Raw genomic sequence first — 26,087 nt, 5'->3', positions numbered from 1 at the left:
TAATATAATCAATTTTACAGCATATATTTTGCTTTAATTTTCTCATCAGATACTTAAACATGTTTATTGCTAACTGATGAAATGACATGATTTTAATAAGTAGTATACTGATGAACATGACTAGTGTGTTCCTGCAGAACCACTACATGTAATCTCAGCGGTAAGAAACATTTACTTAAATGTGCTTCAGCGGTCAGAGAATGAAGTCGCTCCAGTTAAAACGAAATTTGAATTACTGTATTATTCACAGTATTTTCACAGGTGCTGCTAAATTTTGAAGAAAACCCACATTGGTTGTGTCTTTTACTTTCCTGAGCTCCTCCTGGAAAATGTCTCCTAGGTTAGATTACTTTGGCCCAAATGTTCTTCTTCTGCCTGCTCAGTTGCAGATGTTGGTGTGTGAGTCTGCTGAACAGGCACTTTGAAAATAAAGCAATCTTTTCATTACTTAAAATACGAAGATTTTTTTATTGCGAAAAAAATTTTAATGTTTAAGTTTAAAACTTTCTGTTACACATAGTACATGTTATTATAATTAATTTGTATAGCAACAAAATCGCAATGCACAATAATAAACAATAAGTATAGGATAAAAATAAGTATATTCTAATTATTATTACTGTAGTCTTACAATACCATATTACCATATTTTATACTAAACACTCAGAATGTAAATGAAAATTCAAGATTAGGCTAAATTAAAAAAGCTATTTTAATACAAAGCAAATCTTCGTCGGCTCTTGCATGGAGATACTTGCTAAATAAATATTATCCATAAAAGACAAAACCGGAAGTGACACTAGCCACTACCCGCCCTCTCAATATGAACTCTACAATCTCGCAGGATCTCCAAGGTTATTAGTCGTGTGTGCGGCGGTCGCGGTGGTCGTGACTAGGGTGCTGCAGTCGTGACTTTCGCCTTCAGTAAGGCAGGAGCTTGAGAGCATTGGTAAGATCATCACAGACTTCATGGTCTTCTAATATAAATGCATTTTCTACAGAATGGTAGCTGCTGGTCATTTCTACTTTAAAAGTAGCGGTGCACAGCTTTCTGAACCACTTAAGTAAGGATTATTCCTCACAGTATTGACTTAAAAGTTAAATGATAGGATTTATATTAATAATAGTTGCTTTTATTTCGTGTGGCAGCTACTGTATATGCTTGTACAGAGCAGGTGCGAACTGGACTTAACCTTTATTTGACTAGAGAGAGTTCATGCACGTGCTCGGCAAACCCCTTTCTACTGACCTTCACACAGATTGTGTCAAACTGACATTAGATAGCGATTGTTTTGTTATGTAATTAGATTAATAACAAAACTAACTTTTCTGGTGACAATTTGAATAGTCTCAAATGTTTTTAGTTTTAATACAGTTTCAGTATTTAATAATTGAAATAATATTGAAGTGTTTCAAGTTCGAATTTCAAATTGTAGTTTTAGTTTAACTAAATTGTCATTTTTACATTGTGATTTGCTGGCAGATGGATGTGACATTTTCTTCAGGGTCAACTCTGAGCACTTGTACTTTCCATTTAACTCAAGTCCTTTTGGATTGTGGGTGTTGTCTGTCTAAATTAATTATCAATACTGGTTTGAAAGGCACAATATTTACATTGCAGGATAAAAAAAAATCGAGTATTGCTTACCAATAAATTTTGGTGATTGAGGAAAAAAGTGAAAATGTGGAGTTGTTGCTGATATGGCCCTAAAAACAAATGCATTTGTTGCACTCATATTTAATTTATCTTGAATAAAAACAGGTAATTTAGATGTTGATGTACCTAACAAAACATTTTTACAGTGTGTTTTCACACTGTGTGACTATCACATGATTTGCTACAGTTTTAATCCTCTCTGCCAGTTCTGTAAAGATTAATCAGCAATGTCTGGAATTCTTGGGAACGTAGATTATGATCCAAAATAGTTTGACGTTAATCTGTATGGCCAGAAAAATACAGTTATAATGCATTTGTCTAGGGAGGTTATTTTTAAATGTGAGTAAATGGCACAAGGTTAATTCATCCATTTACTTCTCAGAAAAATATTCAAGTGATGGTGGCAGAGAGTCACATGATTAAGTAGCTGTATATAGTAGTTTACATTCTGGGTGCATTGGATTAAACCAGCACTTTACAAAATCATTTAGGATTTTAAAGCCGCTTATGGAGAGGTTTTTTATTTATTTGTTTATTTTTTCCCAATAATAACACATTGGACTGGCTTATTTTTGGTCCTTGAACTTGGGTTTACTTCCTCCCCTTGTCTAATTGTTATTGTTTTTTTTATTTATTTATTTATTTATTTATTTTTGGGTTTGAGTGATAAATGTTTCCTTTATCTAGAGTTTTATTTGACTCTCATTGTTCTCACAGTGAAAGGTAGAAGTAAATAGGTAAGCACTAGGGTTTACGTGCCTATAGAATTGCTCAGAAAAGGAATGAAGATTAGTGGGCCGTCCTGAAAGAGCCCAGCAGACTGTGCAGTTTCTCAGGAAAAGACAGTGAGAGGTTACATGTCAGGCCCCAACGGACATGAGGATTGGTCTGATCTGATTGTGTGCACGTTCTCTCCCGGTAGGGTGTAGCCCGTATGCACTTTCCTATCTCTAGCTTGCATGTGTCCAAGCAAGTAGAGCAGAGTACATTTGGTGCATTCCTTCAGTGAAACTCTTTTGATGTATACTTAAATGCCTTTAGTCATTTCTGAACAAATTTAAAACATAGTGTTTGTTGTATGAGACTGTCTCAAGGATGCATGTTTATCTTGCCTGCAGTGTTTGCCTCTTGTGCTTTGGATCATTAGATTAACTTGTAACCTTCAACCTCTGAAAAAAGAAATGTAGTCCTTGAGCTGTCTCTCAGTTCATAGTCATGTTTGTTAAACTTTATAATGATTTCCTTTTATAATCTTATATTAAAAAGATTAAGGGTTTATGTGAAATTTGATGTGACAGGTTATATTTCATCGAAACAACACGTTTCTAATTCAACAAAAAATAGCTTTGATTACCTTATATTAACTTTGGGCTACATACAGTATTAATTATTTAAAAATAAGTTTATCATACCACCAGCCTAGTTTAAAGAGAGAGTTCATTCAAACATAAACATTTCTGTCATTGTGAGCTTTTTAAAATCAGCAGATTCCTACATGGAAATGTCCACAATGTAAAATAAAGAGGATCTTTATCACAAAATTAATATTATATATAAAACACTGACATGATTGCTATTAGGATTGATTTTTGCAAATGAAACCAATTATCTATATCTAGATCTAAACTTTTAATGATGTTAGTTTTTTTTTTTTTTTTTTTTTTGCAAAAAATCTTTATGCATTTCATTTATTGACAGTTCATAGTGACCACATCTATCAAGCCCCCAAAATATGATCAATATCACTAATGTGCTATAATCCATATGATTTCTCAGACTAAAACAATAACTCAGACTAATAACGAACTGGTATGTTCACTGATAATCTTGCCTGTTGAATGAAGGATTTATTACATTGACATTTGTAACAGAAAAGTGTGACGCTGCACCAACACACACACACAGGTGTCAGGTTAAGGTAAAAGTTCAAGATCAGTGTCATATCACCCTGAGAACCATGAACAGAACATACGCAACCAGCATTACAATAAAATATTGCTATTAAAAATCAGCTAACATTCTTTTTTGTTTACATAAGGAATCCAACTTTGTTTTATGATTGTGATCTTAGATATAGAGTTTAACAATTCTCATTCTCTTGCAGCAGTTATTTGAGGCCACGATGGATCAAGCCAGGACAACAATTTCAAAAATTGTAAGACATATTTTACACACAAATAAATTTTGTCATGGCATTGTAACAGAGTTATCTGAACCAGTTATTTACAATTTGAGAGGTAACGAAGAAAGCAAGCTTTTGACACAAGATGTGCGATTGCTGAGATTTAAATATAATTTATAATTTAATTCATATTGGTTTTACTTCATGATTTAAAATGCGTCCAGCCTATTAAGTGTTTTTACAGTGAGCCCATGAGTATACTAAAATGGTAACTGCATTTTTCCAGTTCAATGGGGAGCCACGCTCCTACACTCGCTTTAACCTGACCCAGAACATGGAGGGTGACAACAGCCAAGTGGAGATGAAGCTGTCATCTGATATGGATGAGGAAGTGGAGGCTAATGGTGTTGGGGAAACCATAAACCAACATAATCGTCCGTATCACCCCAGCAAACTGAACCAGCGTTCTCCCAAAACCGTCTGCGGATTTGTCATCGGCATTCTGTTCCTCTTCATTATTGGTAAACCAGTAACTTTTCAAGCTTATTATGTGGACCTATGGAATACTTTATTGTGATTGGTCATATTTTTTTTCGTATGATGACCATTGAACTCTAACCATTTCTACACATAAAAACAATTCATGTTTTTGTCTTTCAGGATACCTCATTGGTTACCTGTCTAATCGAAGCACAGAGAAAACAGAAATCAAGCCAGATTGTCCGGTCTCTAATGAGTTTGCCCCAGTGGTAGCAGAACCAGTTTATTCATTAGACTGGAGTGATCTCAAGGCATTGCTAAAAAAGAAACTGACAACTGCCAACATTAACAGCAACCTCAAGTAAATCCACACAGCTGCACTGTTGCTTTTTTAATACTGTAACTTGAGCAGGTATTCAAAATAACAAGTTTTTGTTTTGCCTTATTGTCTTTCTCCCTCTTGTAGGGAATTCTCTAGTACCAGTCACCAGGCAGGAAGCACAGGAGATGAGGCACTTGCTAATAAAATCATAGGGAAGTTCAAAACTTTTGGAATGAGTACCTGGACTGATGAGCACTATGTGAAAATCCATGAGCCTAGTTCCTCAAATAACAGAGTCCAGTTCCGTGGCAACGATGTGGGAACAACTGAGGGCTACTTGGCATACAGTGCAGTTAAAACAGTGCAGGTTAGTTTTGAATGGGAATGTATGTACACAACCAACTGACAAAAAAACACTATAAAAATAAAAGTATCATAAAATTAGTTTGTACAACTTGTGAGCAATATAATATAAAAGGATTATTTTTTCTAAAAATGTCAGAAAACAGAAAGTCATACATCTGGGATTCAAGTTTGAATATAATTTAGATTTGAGAGCTGCAGTAGAAGGGAAGGTTTGTAGTGAATGTTGTAGTGAAGTTTAGCCCATTTCTTATTACTTATTCTGTTGTGTAGGGTGCAGCTCGGTATGCCCATTATGGACGAGCAGAGGACTTCAGGCGCCTACAGGAGCTGAATGTTGATGTGAATGGAAGGGTTGTCTTGGTCAGAGCTGGACTTTTAAGTTTCGCTGAAAAGGTTGGTTCTCTCACACATTCATATTTTAAGACAGTTATTACTGATATTTCTTTATTTACCTTTTTCGTTTTCATTTGCTTAATACAGGTTGCAAATGCTGGTAGGTTGAATGCTAGTGCTGTGCTAATTTATCCAGATCCTGTAAACTACAGTATTAGAGAAAACACTGCTCTTTTTGGACATGTAAGTTTTGGAACCGTTCTGTTATCAGAATATTTATGCATTAAGAAGTTTATGTAAAGTTGATCTTTTTAAATGTTCTTTTCATAGGTCCATCTTGGCACTGGTGATCCTTACACTCCAGGATTCCCTTCCTTCAATCATACCCAGTTTCCCCCGGCTCAGTCTTCTGGTTTGCCCAGCATTCCGGCCCAAACTATAACCATAGGACAGGCTGCTGAGATCATGAGGTGCAGTTGTGATTTTCATTATTTCTCTTGCTATTTACTATTTGCTAAACACTGTTGCTGTTACTGACACACTCATTACTAATAGTTAGGTGGCAATGTCTCCAAGATGCTTCAAGAGACTTACCTGCAAAGCTACCTGAAGAACTATGCGCAAGTGCACCTAGGGCAAAAGCTGCTTTAAACTCAAAGGATGGTCATACCAAATGTTGGTTTAATTTAGTTAATAGAAGTTAATTGATAGTGCCTAAAACTTTTAACAGTGCTATAGCTTTGCAGGTAAGTTTCTTGATGCATCTTGGTCACGTTGCCACAGTTCTTCTGGATGTAGTTTGTCCTGTTTTTTCATGTCATTCCAGACAGACTGGATGATGATGATGATGAGATTAGATATCTGTGTGGAGCACTGGCTGTTGTCAGACTCCTTGTGCAAACAAAAATCTCATTGGATTATTACAGTTAAAAATGGCAAAATTAATGTTTGGAAATGTAAACTGATATTTCCTACTGACACACAAAACAGCAAAAGATAGAAATAATGGACTTAAAACCGTTTTTTAGCTGGTGAAAATACTAGTGTTCCAATAATTTTGGCCATTTCCTCCTTTTTCTCTCATATGTTTGAAAATTGTCAGAATGATAAAATTCACTATTTGACTTGTAGAGTTGTTACAGAGTTAAGAATTCAGCAAAAAGTCACATCACGCTTAATCATGACTGGTCATTGTTGTTTACTTTAATGGTCAATGTACTTATGCACATCATAGTAATAGTAATATATATTATATTAATGTACAAAAAAGTGCTTAATAGAGTTGTAATGATTATTATTTGAATCTAAATTCATTAAAGATCTTACCTTTTAGAATTTGAAAGGTGTTTTACAAGTATTTTCAGAACATTCTTTTAGGAATTTAAATTTATATTTTGTCTTTAGAGGGATCTTTAAAAATACATATGAACATTCTAAATTTTTTTTTTTTTTTTTTTTGGGAATACAGAATTTTTCTAACTTTATTTGTGACCCTGGACCACAAAACCTGGACCGTCTTATGTTGCACGGGTATATCTGTAGCAATAGCCAAAAATGCATCGGATGGGTCGAATTTATAGATTTTTTTTTTTTTTTTTTTTTTATGCCAAAAATAATTAGGATATTAAGTAAAGAACATGTTCCATGAAGATATTTTGTAAATTTCCTACCGTAAATATATCAAAACATAATTTTTGATTAGTAATATGTATTGCTATGAACTTAATTTGGACAAGTATAAAGGCTATTTAGTCAATATTTTGATTTTTTGCACCCTCAGATTCCAGATTTTTAAATAGTTGTATAAATAGTTGTAATAGTTGCCAAATATTGTCCTTTCCTAACAAACCATACATCAACGGAAAGCTTATTTATTCAGCGTTCAGATGATGTATAAATCTCAATTTCGAATATTGTGCACTTATGACTGGTTTTGTGGTCCAGGGTCACATTTAGTTAGAAAATAATAAAAAACAGTTAAGAAGAGTTTATTCTTATGAATGTGAATATAAATCTGGTAATAGAATATAAGAATATAATATAGGCTTAGTGTTGGCCTTTTTTTTTTTTTTTTTTTTTTTTTTATACCTAAGCTAGCAACAATCAACGGTAGCAACCACGCAGAGCAACCATCTATCAACCCCATGCAGCAATGGACTAAAAACACTCAGTCTTGGAAATCACCCAGATCACCCTAGCATCCTGGCAGCAACTTTTGCATGTGCAAGCACCACTCACTTTTTCCATTAGAAGATTTAAAGGATTCAGTAATTTTGTCAGTGAGGTTTGTTAATATTTCCTGTATTTACATGTTTGTCTCACATGTTTGCTCCTGTCTTCAAACAGCAAGTTAGGTGGTCGTCCTTCCCCTGATGGCTGGAGTGATGGGATGCTTCGGAATACCGTGTACAATCTCGGCGATGATGGCGATACTATTACAGTTGAAGTAAACAATGATCTTGTTCAGAAAAAAATCCACAATGTGTTTGGAGTCATTAAAGGTTATACGGATGCAGGTACTCTATTCTGTTATATTCTGCTTTAAACAACTGTGTATATCAACAAGTAATTGGTCCCAGTCCCTGATAACTTAATTTGGGTCTTCGTCCTTTACTTTAGATCGTTATATGGTGATCGGAGCCCAGCGAGATGCATGGGGCCCTGGATTTGCCAGAAGCACAGTTGGCACTAGTTTACTGGTGGAGTTGGCCAGAACTATCACAGACATGATCAAAAATGGTACATTAAGTACAAGTAGTATTCAGTGACAAGTAAATGTCATTATATAATGGATATATAATGAATGTTACATGTTAATTTTTAATTAAGAATCTTTATTTTCTTCAAAGATGGATTCAAGCCAAAGAGGAGCATCATTTTTGCTAGCTGGAGTGCTGGTGAATTTGGGAGCGTTGGGGCCACCGAGTGGTTGGAGGTATGAATGCATCTTTGGCTGCCTTCTGTTTAACAATAACCATTTTAAATATAGAGTAAATTCTCTGTGTTTGTATGATATAACAACAAATAATAACATGAATGTACAGTACATACAGTACATTAAACCAATAATCATACATCAATAATCAATTAATTATGAATGTATGTACTGTATTTAATTGCAGTGTGTATATGATTGTGTTTTTAATAGAGTACTAGTCAGTAAATATTGCACTGTATACACTGCCTACTTTAAAAAAAAATAGTAATTGAAACACTGGGGATTATTCAACAATAAACTGCTACATCGTTACATTGCCTTTTAGTTATATCATCTTGGAAATGTTACATTTTGTGTAAAATATCTCAACTTTTGGGATCCTAATCAAAATAGAAATATACAGAATATATCTGTGCACAATACACATACTGTACTATATACTGCAGAAATAAGAAGAGTACTGTAGTATGTTAGTATGCAATTCCAAAGTTAGTGAATATATTTGTGGTTTTTGTACCCACAGGGCTACCTGACCTCCTTGAATTTGAAAATGTTTTCTTACATCAGCCTTGATGAAGTTATTTCAGGTTTGTAAAGAGTTTTTTTTTTTTTTTTTTTTTTTTTTTTTTTTTTTTTTTTTTGGAAGAGTTGAAGAACTTTGATCTTGAGTTGATGACAGCATCTGACATTCTCTTTAGGGGCTGACTCTTTCAAAGCAACTTCCAGTCCACTGCTGTATGACTTACTAGAGAGCACTATGAAACAGGTGATGTATCACAAATGCTGAATCTTTGGCATCAAAGTACTTATAAGCAGAAAAAAATAGCTGTTTTGTCTGTCATAAAAAGAGAAATAACCTTTTTCCCCATGCAGGTCTCGTCTCCAGTTGATGCAACCAAATCCTTGCATGAACAGTTTGCTGGATCCAACTGGGAGAAGTCTGTGTATGTTTGTTTTGCACTGCTTATGCTCCACAGTTTCTATTTTTTAATTTTATTGGGTGAAGCACCAGTGTATTATTTATTTTAGTATTATTTAAATACTGTTATATTATTTATTTATATTTTAAATTAATGTATTTTATGTGCTTTTGTTATTTTTATTACTTTAAATATTTATATTTATCTGTATTTTACTTTCAGTTTTAGTAATTTTAATACTTTAACTTAAAACGTACATTTCTAAATTCGTAAATTTGCCCACTGACAATAAAAAGTCTCATTTGAATAGTGAGAGACAGAACAACAACAACAACAAAAAAAATCCAGAAAAACACATTTAAAAAAAAAAGTTAAAAATTGATTTGCATTTTAATGAGTGAAATGAGTATTTGATCCCTTCGCAAAACATGACTTAGTACTTGGTGGCAAAACCTGTGTTGGCAATCACAGAGGTAAGACGTTTCTTGTAGTTGGCCACCAGGTTTGCACACATCTCATCCCTTTGATGCGGTGCAGTTGTCCTGTCCCCTTAGCAGAAAAACACCACCAAAGCATGTTTGGGGATGGTGTTCTTGGGGTCACAGGCAGCAGTCTTCCTCCTTTAAACATGGCGAGTTGAGTTGATGCCAAAACTCAATTTTGGTCTCATATGACCCCAACCCAGTTCTCCTCTGAATTATTTATATGTTCATTGGCAAACTTCAGACGGGCATGTACATGTGGTTTCTTGAGCAGGAGGACCTTGCGGGCACTGCCCCTCTGTGGGACACCTAAGTTTACTTCACCATATTACAAATAAATCCTAATCTAATCATGACAAACTATACATCGTTGGAAAGGTCTGAGACTCCTAAATAGATATTTTAACATATTTTTATGTTACAAATTATGTAGGAAAAGAAATAGATTAAACTTAAAAAAAAATCTACATCATAACATGAGTTCTGACCTTTGTCACAAAAGACTTTGTTCGTTGCCTTTTTCCCTATCACATTTTAGAAATCATAAGAAATTATATATCAGTTCAATACTTAAAATCTAAAAATTCATCCTTTGAAAGGCATTTTAAAATTAGACACTGCATTACCACGGAAAATGTACATTAAAATCATATTACAAAATGTTTTAATTCATGAATTATAAAAATTTAAGTCTGGATAGTGCATTTTTATGTCTGTATTCAAAAATGGGAGTGACAGTTAAAGGGTTAAAGATACCTGGGAGCCAGAAATCTTGCTGATTGATAGGGGATCAAATACTTATTCACTCAGTAAAGTGCAAATCAATTTATAATTTATTTTTTTTTTTCTTTTTTTTTTTTTTTTTTTTTGTCTCTTTCTGTCTCTCACTGTTAAAATAAACGTTCCATTAAAATTATAGACTTATCATTTCTTTGTCAGTGGGCAAACGTACAAAATCAGCAGGGGATCAAAGTATTTATTTCCCCACCGTAGCTTCATATTTTTAACTTTTTTTTTTTTTTTTTTTTTAAAAAACAATAACAACACTACTACACTGTTAAACTCATTCTATATATACTGTATAATATCCATATAAACACAAATTACCTTTTTTTTTTTTTTTTTTTTTTTTTTAACAGAATGGAGCCAATGGGTTTGTCTCACTCTGTTTATCCATTCCAGACCTTCTCGGGCATCCCGTCACTTTCATTTCGATTTACTTCGGTAAGTATTCAGGTTTCACTAAAAATGTCAGAATGGAGTAAAACCGATTCAGCTACAGTTTGTTTCATGATGAAAGATGGACAGTTAACATGTTGCTGATGTGTTTCAGACTTCAAAGTCATACCCTTATGGAACTATTGAAGATACCGAACAAAATCTGGAACGGTACACTTCCTACAACACTCTGAAACTCGCCAAGACCTCAGGTGAGGTGGTCGGACTGGTTACGCTTCGCCTGGTGCATGACCACCTGCTTAAGATGAATGTAGCAAAGTATACCGGTGTCATCCGCAACTATGTGTCTCAAATCAGGTCTAAAGTTGAATCACGCCAAATGGTGAGTCTACGTGGTTATGAACTCAAGCTTGATGTTTGATGATTTTCTGTAAAGTACAGAAAGGCTACAGGGAGTTGTATTTCACTTACTTTTTTTTTTGTTTTGTTTTGTTTTTTTCCCGAAGTCGGGCCGCCTTCCTTCAACTGTTACAATGCAGTGGCTTCTATCAGCTCAGGGGTCATACAATCGTGCTGCCACTGCCCTTCTTTCAGCCATCCGGAACAGTGATCTTGAAGACATGGAGCAATGTCGCATCATCAACAATCGCATTATGAGGGTAAATAACATTATTTGTTAAGCTATTACATATATTAGAAGGCTTTTTTAAATATCCAGTAGCCTTTGCTACTGCTTTGCTGCTATTGAAAAGCAAGTGGTATTAGAAAAGGGTCATTTCATTGGGAAAAAAAAAATGGATATGATGATAAATCGTCAATATTTCTGTTTCGCTTTCTCAGAAGAGAAAGTTACATTTTAAGTGCATATAATTGCTAATTGTATTAGATGCATATTAAATAAGTATAATCGCTAAGCATTCACTTTTGTCTAATTTCTATGGGTATTCTAGCATACATAGTACATTAAAGCTAAACAGACTAAAAGCAACAAAATGCCAGCCTTAAAACCCTTTTGAATGTTTCTCAGATTGCATTTTAGGAATATACAACCTTAGAAACAGCAACAGCTCTGCAGCAACTGTAGTTTGTCCGTAGATCTGCTGTTTTACAGTGTGAATGTTAACAAGATTTGTCTGTTTGAAGGTGGAAGGCAGTCTTCTCTCTCCCTATGTGTCTCCGCGGCAGAGTCTATTCCGGCACATACTGCTTGGCTCTGGATCACACACTCTGGCAGCTCTGGTGGATCACCTTGAAGCTATTAAAGGAGGGCTTGAATCTGCTGACATTGACCAATTCAAGAATCAGTTTGCTCTTGCCACCTGGACTATCCAGGGCTGTGCCAATGCATTGGCAGGGGAAGTATGGGATATGGATAATGAAATTTAGACAAGCAGATTTGGCTCATTTCTTTAACTATGTGATAACTTTGAATCATCACTCAAGGAAAAAAAGGAAAATTAAAGCAGAAAATGATTTTGGTGCTCTATTAACACAAGTTTATAGTTAGAGTTTTACCTCAGTATTTACAGCAATAGTTGACCCAAAAATTTAACACGGTCATCATTTATTCACCTTCATATGATTGCAGTCCTCTCCTGTGAAACGCAAAAAAAAACAAAAAAAAAGAAAAAAGAAAAAGATATTTGAAGAATGTATTGGTCACTCTTCACCAAACTTTGAAAAGGCACAAGGGCATAAAATGAAAGTGTCTCATATTACTTGTGGTATAATTCGTCCTTTGAATCCATAAAGATCAAAATTCATAAGGAGCTAGACTGACATTGAGGTAACTAACCCTCTATTCCTTTAAGATCTAACAAATTTGGAAAGTGTTACTAGTTTATTTTCAACATTTTCAGACTCCTTTTAGGAACTTCTTGCATAATACCTGAACAGTCTGAATTTAAAGGAGTTTTTTTTTTTTTTTTTTCATACAGCCTCCAGTTAGACAATCAGCCATTGTTTTGTTTGTAACTTAACTTACCTGTGATCATAAAACATCTGGAAAGCACAGTATTTTTTCCAATTTTCTGGTAGGATACGCTTTTTCAGGGGCTTTTCAGATCAGTTCTGTCAAATAATATAAAGAGGCTTTCCTGTGTGGCTCTGAAATTTCTATTTATTAGTTTTTTATTTATCAGTGACAGGGATCACTATAAATATCATTTTGTAACGCCTTTTTTAACAAATGTATAATTATCGGAAGCAGTGCCTTCCATAATTATGACAGTTATACTGTCGAAATGTCAAAGCAGCATCTGCTATGGAGATAACCTTGTTTTCAAAAGCTATTTGCCAGAGACTACACATTGTATTTCTTAAATGATAGTTTAAAAAAAAGCTGTTAAATTACTTGTATGCATCAGTCTTTGGTATCCTCCTTTTGAATCAATGTTATAACTGATCCAGAATCATTATCGGAAGCAGTGCCTTCCATAATGCAAAGATGATGGTAGTTTTTGCCTACCGATGTGTTGATATCGAGGGCAGTGCCCCTCATATTTCACTGTGGTGTGGATGTAATTATTGGGAACAGTGTTTCCCATGATGATGTACAAAATCATCTATTCACACACTCTTACCATAGTAGTTATCTATTGTAAGTCATGTAATCTATTGTCAGTTTTTCATACACCATCAAGTGCTGTTACCTTCTTTAGCCTTGGATTAATCAAATGTGGAGTGGGTGAGGATCACAGCAGAGATTAAAAACTATAAAAACATTCTCTGTACGATCCTGTCATTGGCTTCTATAAGATTCTGTTCTGTTCTCTTATTCGGTTTTTGTATTTCTTTTGTTTTTGGTGTATTTACTTATTTGTGCCTTGTAGATTATGATGAAGCTTCTAAAATACTTTTTTTCCCCTTCTCTTTGTTCTTTTCTTTGTGTGTATTTAACTTCACTCTTGCTGTTTTACTTGCAAATCAAAGTGAGATTAAATTACAAACTATTCATCTGTTCACATTTTGATGCCAGTATCATCTGTCTTTATCATTATGGTTGTCAGGTAACAACAATATGAATTGAAAAGTGGGAAATAATGTTTATGCACTGATAAAAAAGAAAAAAACCCCACATACATACACACACACACACACACACACAGACAGACACAGACAGACATACATGCATGTTTTTGTGTGTGGAGGAAATTAAAATGGAGATTAAAGAGTATTCATCCTTTCCTGACTTACAGTTCTTTGACTTACAGTTTCATGATTGTCTACCCTAGTAAAAAAGTAAAAGATTTAAAATGCATTTACTTTATACTAAGAATAGTTCAGGTCTATTAACATATTTACTGACATATCGCTTACTGATATAAAAATTGTCATTGAACTTCATTTTGAGTACTACTTGTGCACAATGCACATTTCTTAATATTAACCCTAATGTCACTATTGATAAGAATTGTAAGATCTTTAAATATGCAAAAGTTTCACTTCAGCACAACCAAATATACTAGTATACTAAGTATATCTTTAGTTGGACTTCAGCACTACTTCCGCACAATTAAAGTGTATTAAGTACAAAATGAGTTATTCCAGGCTTTAAATATACAAGTTTAGTATAATTGCAGGGTATTTTTTAAGTGCATAATTGTAAATATATTTGTAGTATACTTAGCATAAAACAAATGTATTTTAAAAACAACATTTTTATATAATTTGTTTATAGCATTACACATGATGCACTAATTCTCAGTTTCATAAGTTTGAGTAAATCATTTAAACTGCGGACACTTTACTGTGACATCTGTAGAAGCTCTTTGTGTTAAGTTATCTAACTGTGGCATAAAGTACAGGAATTCTCATCCAAGCTGACTAAATTGACACTAAAATTATGTTCTTTTCATCACTTCTTGAATCTCAGATGTTAACCTGGCCGTCTATGACTCAATTAGCCAAATATGTTTTGAAATATTATTTGTAATCACAGCTTATATGTACAATGGCAAGCTAAAATAATAAAACAAATACGTTGTACTAATAGGTTAAATGTATTTATTTATTTTTTCTTGAAAATGATTGTTAAAATAAATTATGACATCATGGTTTCAATCTGAAATAATAATAATAATAATAATAATAAAATAATTTAGAAGCTGGCTACTTTCAGATAGGTCTAAGGTCAATATATAGAAATAACAGACAGTGCAACCAGTAGACGTCCTAGGTTATGTCTATGATTTTCAATTAATTAAATATATGCACAGGATGTTTCCTTGTACCATAAAATCGACAGCCAGTATTTGTGTGCAGCTGGGACTTGTCTGCAATTCTTTAAATAACCACATGGTAGAACTAGAGCACTTTGAAGAATTCGCTTGGACTATCTTATGGCTGCCATAATTAAGCCGAGAGGTTCTGTAAATTTAACTAATATATTAACATCCATCAAATTAATTCATTAATTTATTTATTTAACAGCCTGATGGCAACAGGCTTTATAATAAAGGAGCGTTTCAAAAGCAAAGTACGTCTTTCTCTAACCCTATAGAAATATGGCACATTAAATAGAAACTTAAAAATCATACCAGTTTTTTGGCGGTAAAGCTGTAGAGTAGAGTTCAAAATGAAGTTAAGAGTTAGCTGTTATGCTGTAGTTCAGTGCCGTGTGGACTGCCGTCATAGTGAAAGTGTCCTGTCTCTTTAAGAGTGGGTTGTCAATAGAAGCATGAGCATGTACAGCCAGAGCGCGAGTGAGATTGAGTAATGACGCTTTTCGAGTGCTGTTGTAATTTAGCGACAGAAACGAGAGGCAGAAATGAGTGAGAAAGCGACAGCGGTTGTAGGGCAAAGCATATTACGCCCTAAAACAAATTCATAAAACGTTAGAACTCGTTGAACTTTGCCGTACACACACAGGACCAACACAGAGTGAAGTTTTGTTCAGTCACCAGACACCTGGCGTTATCGAGTGAACACCGAGTCTGACAGGTAGGACTTAAAAGAGTGTGTATCACGGATTATTGGAACACCTTACCTGTCGCTGCTGTAAAAATCAGTTTCACAAGAGCGTGAAATGTAACAGATAAACACAAATTAAGAGAGCAAATTGTTTTAACGTTTCCTCATAAATCTGTCCTCGCGCTGATCTCAATAGTCCACCTGCATGTTAGGAAAGTCAGTGGCGGGAATTTGGCTTAAAAGATAATTTCATCCTTAGTCTAGTAGTGTCTTTATTTGGTGTTCATATAAGATTTGACCAAATTCGTTAAGTTTTTATTACGCTTAACATGTGTATGATACTTTGAGAGGCATAATTTATAGTCTTGTAAGAGGTGTTGGATTCATCATATTCAACTTGTTACTCAATTAATTATTGTGGGCCTTATGTGAGATTTCCCTCTATTTTATGTGAAAGTGTCTCATTTCTGGGTGAGGAGTGCTAAGATGTATAGTACTTAAAGGCTAAAATCAAAATTGAACTACGATAAACCACATGGTTTATGCTGGCGTCACTTTCCAAAGATGACACTGACCCCTTTCTTTGCGTCAGCAGGCAGTCCTGGATCAAACAGTCTCCACTTCATATGTCAGAGACTTTTATTTTTATGTATTTTTTTAATTTTTATTTTATATAATTCCTCGAATTCTTGTTGCATCTTCATTCATTTGTGACATTAGAAGCAGCAGCCTCATCACTGCCATTGTTATTAGCATTACTGCCTCTTACTGTGAACAAAGAAAGACTCACTTGTGATCAATGCTGAATTACAGTCACGCAGGACAAAAGGTTGATTCAGATGGAGAATGTATGGCTGCTTTAGAGCTCAGGGTCACACGTATAACTGCAGCTGTTGCTCTTAACCTACATTGCAGCAGCATGTAAATCTGAGTGGGTTGCGTAATGACTGGCATAAAAAGTGTCATTATTTGTATTATGGCAGCACAGCGTGACTCATCCAGGCCTGCAGGTAGGGGTGTGTTTTTTTCTAAAAGAGGAAGATGCCTGCCGCAGACCTTCAGTGTGTTTGCGAGGTGATAAATGGTTTGAGGCCGTCTGTTCAGTTGGTTTCTCATTTGTGTGTTTGTAGTTTAGGGGGCTGCCTTTCCTGCCAGTGCTCAGAGCGTCTTGAGATAAAGACTGTTGTTCAATAAGTGCTGCCCCTAGGCCTTGTATCTTGGTCTAGGTGTGATAAGTATCCCAGCATGTAAAGGCAAGCCAGGCCACAAAACCCGCTGCTGCTCGGCTTTTTGCTGGTAAAGAAAAGAGCTGACTGAAGACACGCATCCTCTCGCCCCAAGGAAGATTTGTTCTACGGTACCTGCAGATTAATGGTCTGATTATTTAACTGGAACTAGACCATTCCCTCAGTGTCATTATTAGTGTGTGTTACAGTACGCTTTTGACCAACTCGCTCTGTGCTGTACCTTTGGCTTCACTGAGCAGCAGATGTTAAAGTATCGAAAGAGAATCACAAGGAGAGAAGCTTGAAAAATTGATTGAGAAATTCAGGAAGCAAACTGATAACTGACACCATGCTTATGTAGTCAGCAGATCGCTGACTCAGGTGATGGCTTTCATTTTGACAGGCTCAGTGAGCCCAGGATTACCTCCACTGGCTGTGTGCCTGAAGTTAATAGCAGCATCCCTTCACCACTTAGAAATGTGGCCACATGCCAATCTTCTTTATGGCAGGCCGAGTTCAAACCGGTAACAGTTTCTGATGAGAGATCAAAGAATAAATGGCTTGCATGAGTAGTTGCCACTATTGAAATTCGCATTCAGCCCATCAGCAAATTTTTGCATGCGTGTGTATAGTGCATTACAATAGTGAAGCATTTAGACCAGTCAATTTTTTTTTTTTATTTATTTTTTTTTTTACACAGCGGTTAGGACTCTTACTGCTCATTGACTTGTACACAAAATCCAGTACAGATCAATGCCTTACTGAACGTATTAGCTTGCTGTGATGAGTGTGACTGGTTTTCTGCTTCATAGTCTGCAGTGGTGATTTATTCACCACTGGTTTTATGTATCATGTTTAATATTGCGGCTTTGCCCATGATGTAATTGTGGTGCGTTAGCATTTAGAAGTACCCACTCCTAGCTCTCAGCCCCCAGTGTTTACTCATGGTGGTGTGCTTTTTTGTCAGCGTTCTGCTTGAGTGTTAATATCAATCCTTTCAATAGTGTTTTCCTCTTGTGGAGAGTAATACCTTTGCCAAGAATTTTTCCATTACTGCTTTCACTTGATCTTTAATTTCACAGCTTATATTCTGTTGCGGGCACTGAACACTGCCGCTGGACATGACATATGTTGTGCAGTACTGGCTGGTAATGGCAGGACATGCCATCATCCAGAGATGATGGAGGGCTATCCAGTTTTCCAAACCAGGGCCCTTTTCTCCCACAGCCCTGTGGCTTTTTGAGTTAAGATTTGAATATCCAGTTTGTTTGTAATTAGAAATACTCATTACAGCTATAGGGATGATGTTTTTTTTTGGTAATGTTTGCTTGTTTGGTGTAAAGGTTATTTTAAAGTTAGTTTTGATATTGTTTTGTTGGGACTAGATGGGCAGGGTAGGGATATGATCATATGGTCAGCACTAAGTTACATTTATTTTGTGTAAAATAGACAAAATCATGTAGAGGTTATCATCTTCAGCTGTAAATGTTCACTATAACCACAAAGCTGAAATTAAGTCTTTAAGGCGTAATTAGTTTAACAAGACCTCTAATTGCAATCTGTAGTGCAGATGTATTTTTTGGTAGGAAGAGGAACATCTGCTGACTGCATCATTCACCTCAATTTGTTCTTTGTGTTTTAATACATTTTTGTGTGTTAATGAAGGATGAGCTTGGTATGTATTACTAACCAAAACTATGATGTTGGTTTTGCTTTTAGAAAATCACCGCCTTGGAATTATAAGGTTCTGTCTGCATTCTGAGTATTTTTGTGATATTGAGCTTCAAAGTTTTTGCATTCCATGTAGCAAAAATGATATGGGGAACAAGTCTCTTTCATACATGCAAATGACAGAGACCATAAATGTGTTCTGAAAGTACAATATCAAAATCCTCTCAAATTCGTAAATGTGGATTTTGGGAACAGGTCAAATGCAGATAAAACCGTCTAATTCTGAAGTAATTTTAAAAGTAATTTTTTGCTTGGAATTATAAGGTTCTGTCTTGCAAAACATTAATTTAAGCAACAGTTTTCAAGAAATACGAACAGTTTACTTATAATGTATTTGAAAACATAAAATTAATGTTGTAAAAATGTGTTGACATGTATGACAAATATAAATTTAATGTTTCCTATGGCATTTATTACATTTTTTAGGACAAATAATTTTTTCTTGTTCAAGTTAAGCATAAAAGACTGTGCTAAATATTTTGTCCATCATAGATGTTCATTTTAGGCAGGAATGAGCAATTAAACACATTATTGCAGGAACTGCTTAAAGGAGAAGTCCACTGTGAAGTTCAAACTCAGGGCACCATATCAGTCCATTATATGGAGAAAAATCCTGAAATGTTTTCCTCAAAAAACATCATTTATTGACAACTAAAGAAAGAAAGACATGAACATCTTGGATGACAAGGGGGCGAGTACATTATCTGTAAATTGTTGTTCTAGAAGTGGGCTTCTCCTTTAAGTAGCTACTGTAATACATCTGACCAGGACCTTATTTCACAGAAAGTGGGACAGGTAAAATTGCTTTCTCTCCAGAGATCAGTATGTCTGAGATAACCTGCTAACTTTTATTGTTGTAATTAAGACCCCATCAATTAGATTGTTGACTATTTGGCTTTAAAGGTTAATGAAACCCCAGACTACTTTTTCTGAGATTTTAGCAGAGGTGTTTATGTTGCACATCATAGATGACAATGCTAGCATCCGTTAATTTTAATTGTTGGAGAAAACTGTTTTTTTGCGCTATTTTCAACTTCCGGGTTTAAAATCTACATTGTGCTGACGTCACAGTTTGTGACGTGGCAATGGGCTGTAGTACATCGATGACGCATCGGTTTCTCATAATTATTCATGAGGCTACGTGTTCTTATCCTATGAGAAGACGCTTCACCTAATTATTCACGACAGCGGGTGTTGATTTGCTATGACAGACGCTTCAGACTCTGAGATTGCATGTATTAACTGAGAGAAACGTTGATGGATCGAAGGAGAGTGTTTGTTTTTGTTTGCTTTGTAAGAGTTCTGCACAAACGCGATTCATTCATAAAGTCAGTGTAGCGGTTTTTACAGCTCCTTGACGCAACCCATCAAAAGGATTATAAACGTGGCAAAATAAGCCTTAAAAAGTTAATAGAGGTGCAACAGTGTGTTCATATATATGTTTTCGATGCAGAGTGCAAATGGCTGTGCATTTATTTGTGTTGTTAACTCAATGGGAGCGAAATGAAACTGTCTGAACCGTCTAAACCCGAAGTTGACTCTCTCCCCTCTTCCCCCCCTCCGCTCTGCAGCGCACAACGCCCACTTTTGAAGCATTTTTTAAAACTGTGGTGAGAACTAACCAGTGCTGAAATAGGGGGGTTTCATGGTTTAAGACATTTTAAGACTTTAAACTGCAAGAAAGCAGACAATGCTTATGTTGTTTAACAAAGATTAACACTTAAATTCTTGTTTCACCAATCATGACATATTTGGGTCTTTAGCGACCCGGACCAAGGCTGATCTTTATCTGTGTTAAACTCTCCTGATATTTTAATAACAATTACAAAAGAACAAAATAAAGCATATTGATTACCTTGTTACCTTTTTTAAACTTGGAAGGGTTCAATTTAGGCAGATGATTTTACTACCTTTGTCATCTTCAGAGTGCATTTTCCCAGTACATTCGGCATCTGGCTCATATTCGCGATCTCAACCATATTATCAAAACTATTCTTTTCAATGACTTCAAAAACATTTTGATCGCTATTCACAACATCCACCATCAAATGACAGTGACATTTATATTTCACGGTGTACACTAATTGCTCTGCAGTGAAGCCATTCAAGCCAGTTCAGTTTTTGCAGATGATATTATTTGTTTTTTATGAGTGAAAAACACGTCATCATTGTGTATCAAAAAGGTGAATTGCACATTTTGATTCATCAGACATTTAATTATTGTTGTGCAGAATACTTACACTATTACGTAGCCTACCTCAGGTCGCTAGCGAGCCAATACACATTTAGCAAAAAAAAAAAAAAAAAAAAAAAAAAAAAAGATATTCTTTTATTTATATATACACACACACACATATAATTATATATATTTTATATATATATATATATGTTTTTTTTTGTTTTTTTTTGTTTGTGTTTATAATAAATAGACTGAGGAATATTAAGGAGGTTGATGTCTGACTTTAAGAAATGAATGAGGCAGAGGGTAATCAATGATGTCCCAACTCCAGAGGTATGTGTTTAATGAACATTAAAAAATGTTTTACTGGCTATATATATTAAAATTATTTTACAAATAAAATATTTCATGTTTAATCTCTCCTGCTGTCATAGAGCAGTCCGGCGACATGACAAAGAAAGTTGATTCTGATTGGTCTTCTTGTGTGCATTCAAAGTGCTGATTGGCTCACAGATAGAACCTTATAGAACCAAGTTAGAGTTTGACTCTGTAGATAGAACCTTTTTGTTTTCTAAATAAAAAGTTCTAAAATATGCACAACTTAAAAAAAAAAAAAAAAATCAAATATTGTAAATAAGTTCTCACAGAATAAGAATATGTGAATAACTCTGACAAAAATGTCAGATAGAACCTTATAATTCCAAGGCGGTGAAATGTGTTGTGCCACCAAACAGAGATGTGGTTGCATTATGGGGCAATGCTTTGATTTGTTGCTTTACACTTGAATAGGTTGTCATGTCACTTTTTGACTGAGTGACCATGGGGACACATCTGTATTGTGAATGAAATTGTTTTTCTTTTTTCGGGCATTCAGTACAATACTTATTTGTATCATCAGCAGTGTAACCAGAATGTTGAATAAGCTTTTTCTTATTTTATCACATTAGTCCCCAGCTGCTCTGATCAAGTTCAGGTGATGATATGGCAGCAGAGGAAAAACTTCCGGTCTGTCGACTGGCTAATCAACTATTACTAAAGTTCCTGCTTCTTTTTTTTTCTTCTTAAATTAAGTTCATTTACATTTAAGGTGATAAAGGTTTTAAGTATCTTAAATGGTTTAACAAAAATCATTTTATCATTTTAAGACGTCTTAACGTCATTCAGGGATTGAAAAACAAGATTTCTGATTTATATGTGATATATATGTGATTGTTAAACATCAAAAAGCTGTAACTGAATGAATTGAGAGTGCGGAATCCAGCCGTAAAAGTGGAGTTTACTATAAGGAGAAATGTCACGGAATTTGCCAAATTTTAAATCAATAAATCAAAAGCAGGCCAGTACACTTAAATCAAATGGCAATATGGACTATTGTCTGTGAATATTAAATGGCATAAAGACTATTTAAATATGAATCCAGCATTTTCTGCGTGTTTCTGTGTGAATGAATGGCACAGACGCTCAATGTTTTTAGCCTCTATCTTATGATTGCTACTACTACTAGTACTGCTACTACTACTACTACTAGTACTACTACTACTACTGCTACTAATATTATAATTTTATTTTTAAGGAATAATCACACTAATGTTTTGTTTTTGACAGTAGACCTCTGTTGTGCTGTACTTTTTTGCCAAAAAGAAAGTGCTTGTTTAATTTTCATTTGATTAAAGGATAAATAAAAATAGTTTTATGGCATAATGCAATTGCCCTACATAAAGTAATCATGCCCTATTATTGTATATATAAAAAAGCAATGGTTCTCTCATCTGCCATGTTGAGAAGACTTGAGAAGCCGTTCAAGTCCAGTTTCTGACTAGGAAACTCAGAACCAACCAGTGATTTCGTATGGTTTTTTTTTTTTTTTTTTTTTTTTAATGACAGATGAAAATTTTGAAGGCAGTGTATAAACGTGATTGACACCACGTGAGGTAATATTTACTGTTTAACGTGCGGAAATTTCAGACAAAAATTTCGGACTCGGTGTGCAAGGACCTTTAGAATGGTCCAATACACACACAGTTATGTCAAAATATCTGTCTAGGCTAGTATTCACTAAAACCTAGTTAATTCTTAGGTGAACAAAGTAGGGAAGGAAATCTGATGTTTATCATTATTGGATCTGTGCATTAGGTCTTAATATAATATACCTGCTGTTGTATGTGTCAATGTTAAAGAAACAACAAAAGACAAACATCCAACAACAGAACACCTCAGTCGCTTAGGAGCGATTCTTGTCTATGTCCCTGCTCCGGCATCAAAACACTGGTGATCTGACTGTTACAGCTCATTCAGGGCGGGTTTAAGGTAAGACGCCAGTGTCAATCAAACTATCGTGGGATCGGCCTCTGTCAGTATGACGTCACACAGACAAGAAGCTGAGAATTGGTTGGTTTGAAAAAGGGAAAATTATTTTTACAGATTAAATTAAAAACCACTGGGTGGATTTTTGTCATTATAGGGTAGATATGTACATATACTGCCAACACACATTTGTGACCCTGGATCACAAAACCAGTCATAAGGGTTTTCATTGATGTATGTTATATATGTATGTTTGTTAGGATAGGACAATATTTGGTTGAGAGACAACTATTTAAAAATCAGGAATCTGAGTATTGAGAAAATTGCCTTTAAAGTTCTTCAAATAATGTTCTTAACAATGTAAATGACTAATCAAAAATTATGTTTTCATACATTTACAGTAGACATTTTACAAAATGTCTTCATGGAACATGATCTTTACTTAATTTCCTAATGATTTTTGCCATAAAAGAAAAATCAATAGTTTTGACCCATACAATGTATTTTTGGCTACTGCTACAAATAAACCCCAGCAACTTAAGACTGGTTTTGTGGTCCAGGGTCACATTTATGTTCAAACAACATGTAAAAGTGAACTTTGCATCCAATGAAACAATGTAAAGCACTGTTTATTTAATTCTTAAGTGTTTTTTTTTTTTTTTTTTATAGCTGCCCTTTTAATATAATTAATTTTGTTTGACAGAAACCTAATAAGCCTCTAATAAATCTAATTAGAGTTCTTAGTTCTTCTGTGCTTTAAATCTCTCACAAATCGTTTCATGCTTTTCATTTTTAGAAAGATTTTTCTTCCTCCCCCTATTGCATCAGAACTGTGATTTGCTTAATAATATGGCATTTTATGTCCCTTAACTTCTTCCAAAATAACAGTCCTGTTGCTATTAAAGGTCCTTTTTCGGGCTTATATAAAATATTAGTACCAATTCATGGCTCAGTGCTAAGAATTTTTTCTACTGGCCCAGTGGTACAAATTGACTTGCCCTGCTAACATTTTCACAGGCCCTGCCACAAAATAGTTATTGTTATTGTTGTCTAAAATAGTAATCGTTTTTGTCCCATGTTATCTTGTATTCTAATAGATTATATAAGATGCCAAACTTTTAGATACCATTTAAATTTCACAATTCTCAATACCAATTTCACCATCACAACGAAACCTACTAGCCTGCTCTGACAAATATGAAGTTCAAACCAGTGAACAGTTAGTAAAACAAGAACAAAATAAACACATTACAAGTAATGGCATAAATAAATATAATAAAAGCAAAGATACAAATTAAACGATGCTTTAATCTTTAATTTTAAGTACAGAAATTGAATAATCAAATGTAAAATAACATTGCATAGTCTTCACTTCATACATAAAGATAAATACAATCCTTGTTAAAGCTATAAGAGTTATTCAGTGAAGAGCAGTGAGTAATTTTTCCCCTCTTCTTGCACTTAAATGGTTTCAAATTGCAGAAGTTTGCAAATTGGCAAGGCTTTAAAGCACATGCAAATTATAAACTTTCATGACAACACAGCAGTGGCCCAATCGGGCCAGCGACAAATCTGTGAACTATCCTGAGAATCTTTCATGCTGGCTGCTGGCCATTGGGCAGTTCTTATTGTTGAACCTTGCGTATTTTATTACATGTGTATATATTGAACAAAACGGTTACCTTGCTTTGCAGTACAGTGTGTGCCCAGCCTTTTTAAAAGAATCAAATTATATTATAAACAAATGATCAATAGCACAGATATAGTAGAACAAAGTTTAGGTATCAGTTTAAATCAAATGTAATGAAATGTAAAATATATAGGTAAGTGAGTGATTTTCTTTGTCTTTTGTCTTGAAAGTGGTCCTCCTCCCTTGTACAGATGACGTTACGCAGCTCATTGCTTGTGTAATGACGAAAAGAATTACTCGGCACAAGTCCTTATGATTCAGCATTGATGGCAGGTGTGTAATGTTTGAATATCATCCTCCAAAAGGAGCTGATGAATTTCCTGCTGTCCCACGCAGTCTCGGAGCAGTCAGCGCTTTGCTTTGCCACCCATTGTTCATGATACAGTTACAGAAGCCTGCATTCACTCTGTGTTTGCTTAAGGACCTGAAGTTCATTTTTCAGATACATGAGCACCCTGTCAACCAACTCCCTGCCTATGGCTCTGTTTCTCCTTATGTCTGCACTGCCTATCAGTAGGTTCAAACACTTTATCTAACTCATGAGTCAAGCTGTTGTTCAGGCTGGCTGGCCTATATATGATTCATGCTGGTCAGTTGTAATAATTGTGACTGTTCAGTCTGTTTCTGAAAATTTTCTGGATGAAAATATACTACAATCACAGTTCAGCACCATACTGTAGGCAGTATGACTTATATAATATATGCCCCTAAATCTAAAACAAAGTGGTGGACATTGGTGTGCTCTTTCTTTTTTTTGTCCCACTAACCAGAGAAATGGTTTTCAGTTTTCTCTGCAGTTTATGAAAATAGACTCTTTTGTACTTTGCTTTAACGCTGTAAAACAATTTTTTCACTTCATTATTAGTTCACAATGTACAAATAACACCTTTTAACATGATTTAAAACTTTAAAGTGCATTAAAATAGAAATCCAACAAAGTCCAATGCAAAGCACATAGAAGACAATAGAAAGGATCATATCAACTTGTGGAAAATGGGCATCCGATGACCCCTTTAAATAGGGTTGTAGGACATGAGCAGGACTGAGCCCATTTCTTGTCTCATAAATTTTGCACCCAATATTTTAAAGCAATTAACACTGTAAATCTTCAGAAAAACAAATTGTTTTTGTAGGGCTAGGCAATATTCCAGCCCCTGTCTTTCTATTTGGATGGACAAAAAGGCTATGAAAGTAGTGAATGTAACCATGTAGGCTGTGTTCTATAATGTGCAAAAAAAGGGGGTTAA

General features: G+C 34.8%; 2 protein-coding genes across 3 annotated transcripts in view; both read left to right on the top strand.

Moving 5' to 3' along the window:
- The first annotated feature begins 815 nt into the window (after positions 1 to 815).
- tfr1a (transferrin receptor 1a) lies at positions 816 to 13,762 on the top strand. 2 transcript variants are annotated; one of them, XM_051125346.1, is made up of 18 exons: positions 816 to 949; positions 3,762 to 3,812; positions 4,066 to 4,300; positions 4,440 to 4,620; positions 4,726 to 4,948; positions 5,218 to 5,340; positions 5,428 to 5,523; positions 5,611 to 5,750; positions 7,627 to 7,796; positions 7,900 to 8,019; positions 8,130 to 8,215; positions 8,742 to 8,805; positions 8,917 to 8,984; positions 9,092 to 9,162; positions 10,760 to 10,844; positions 10,954 to 11,181; positions 11,306 to 11,458; positions 11,943 to 13,762. In XM_051125346.1, the coding sequence occupies exons 2-18, from the start codon at positions 3,780 to 3,782 to the stop codon at positions 12,183 to 12,185; spliced, it is 2,319 nt and encodes a 772-aa protein (XP_050981303.1). In that variant the 5' UTR covers positions 816 to 949; positions 3,762 to 3,779; the 3' UTR covers positions 12,186 to 13,762. The 2 variants fall into 2 exon arrangements, with proteins under 2 accessions (XP_050981303.1, XP_050981311.1); XM_051125354.1 differs by having other exon boundaries at positions 818 to 949; positions 3,765 to 3,812.
- A 1,720-nt stretch (positions 13,763 to 15,482) lies between these two features.
- Positions 15,483 to 26,087, top strand: part of tnk2b (tyrosine kinase, non-receptor, 2b) — an 84,440-nt gene continuing 73,835 nt past the window's right edge. The window contains exon 1 of the mRNA XM_051125139.1: positions 15,483 to 15,740. The gene's annotated coding sequence lies outside the window, so the exon portion shown is untranslated. The remainder of the gene's footprint in view (positions 15,741 to 26,087) is intronic.

Source organism: Labeo rohita, chromosome 2, assembly GCF_022985175.1.
Source record: "Labeo rohita strain BAU-BD-2019 chromosome 2, IGBB_LRoh.1.0, whole genome shotgun sequence".
In the NCBI taxonomy this organism is placed as follows: domain Eukaryota; kingdom Metazoa; phylum Chordata; class Actinopteri; order Cypriniformes; family Cyprinidae; genus Labeo; species Labeo rohita.
This window is presented reverse-complemented; position numbering and strand designations above follow the sequence as displayed.

Coding starts and splice junctions, on each gene's coding strand:
- tfr1a (XM_051125346.1), top strand. CDS start 3,780: ATGGATCAAGCCAGGACAACAATTTCAAAAATT. Junction 8,020..8,129: donor CACAGACATGATCAAAAATG/GTACATTAAGTA, acceptor TTTTCTTCAAAG/ATGGATTCAAGCCAAAGAGG. Junction 8,985..9,091: donor TAGAGAGCACTATGAAACAG/GTGATGTATCAC, acceptor TTCCCCATGCAG/GTCTCGTCTCCAGTTGATGC.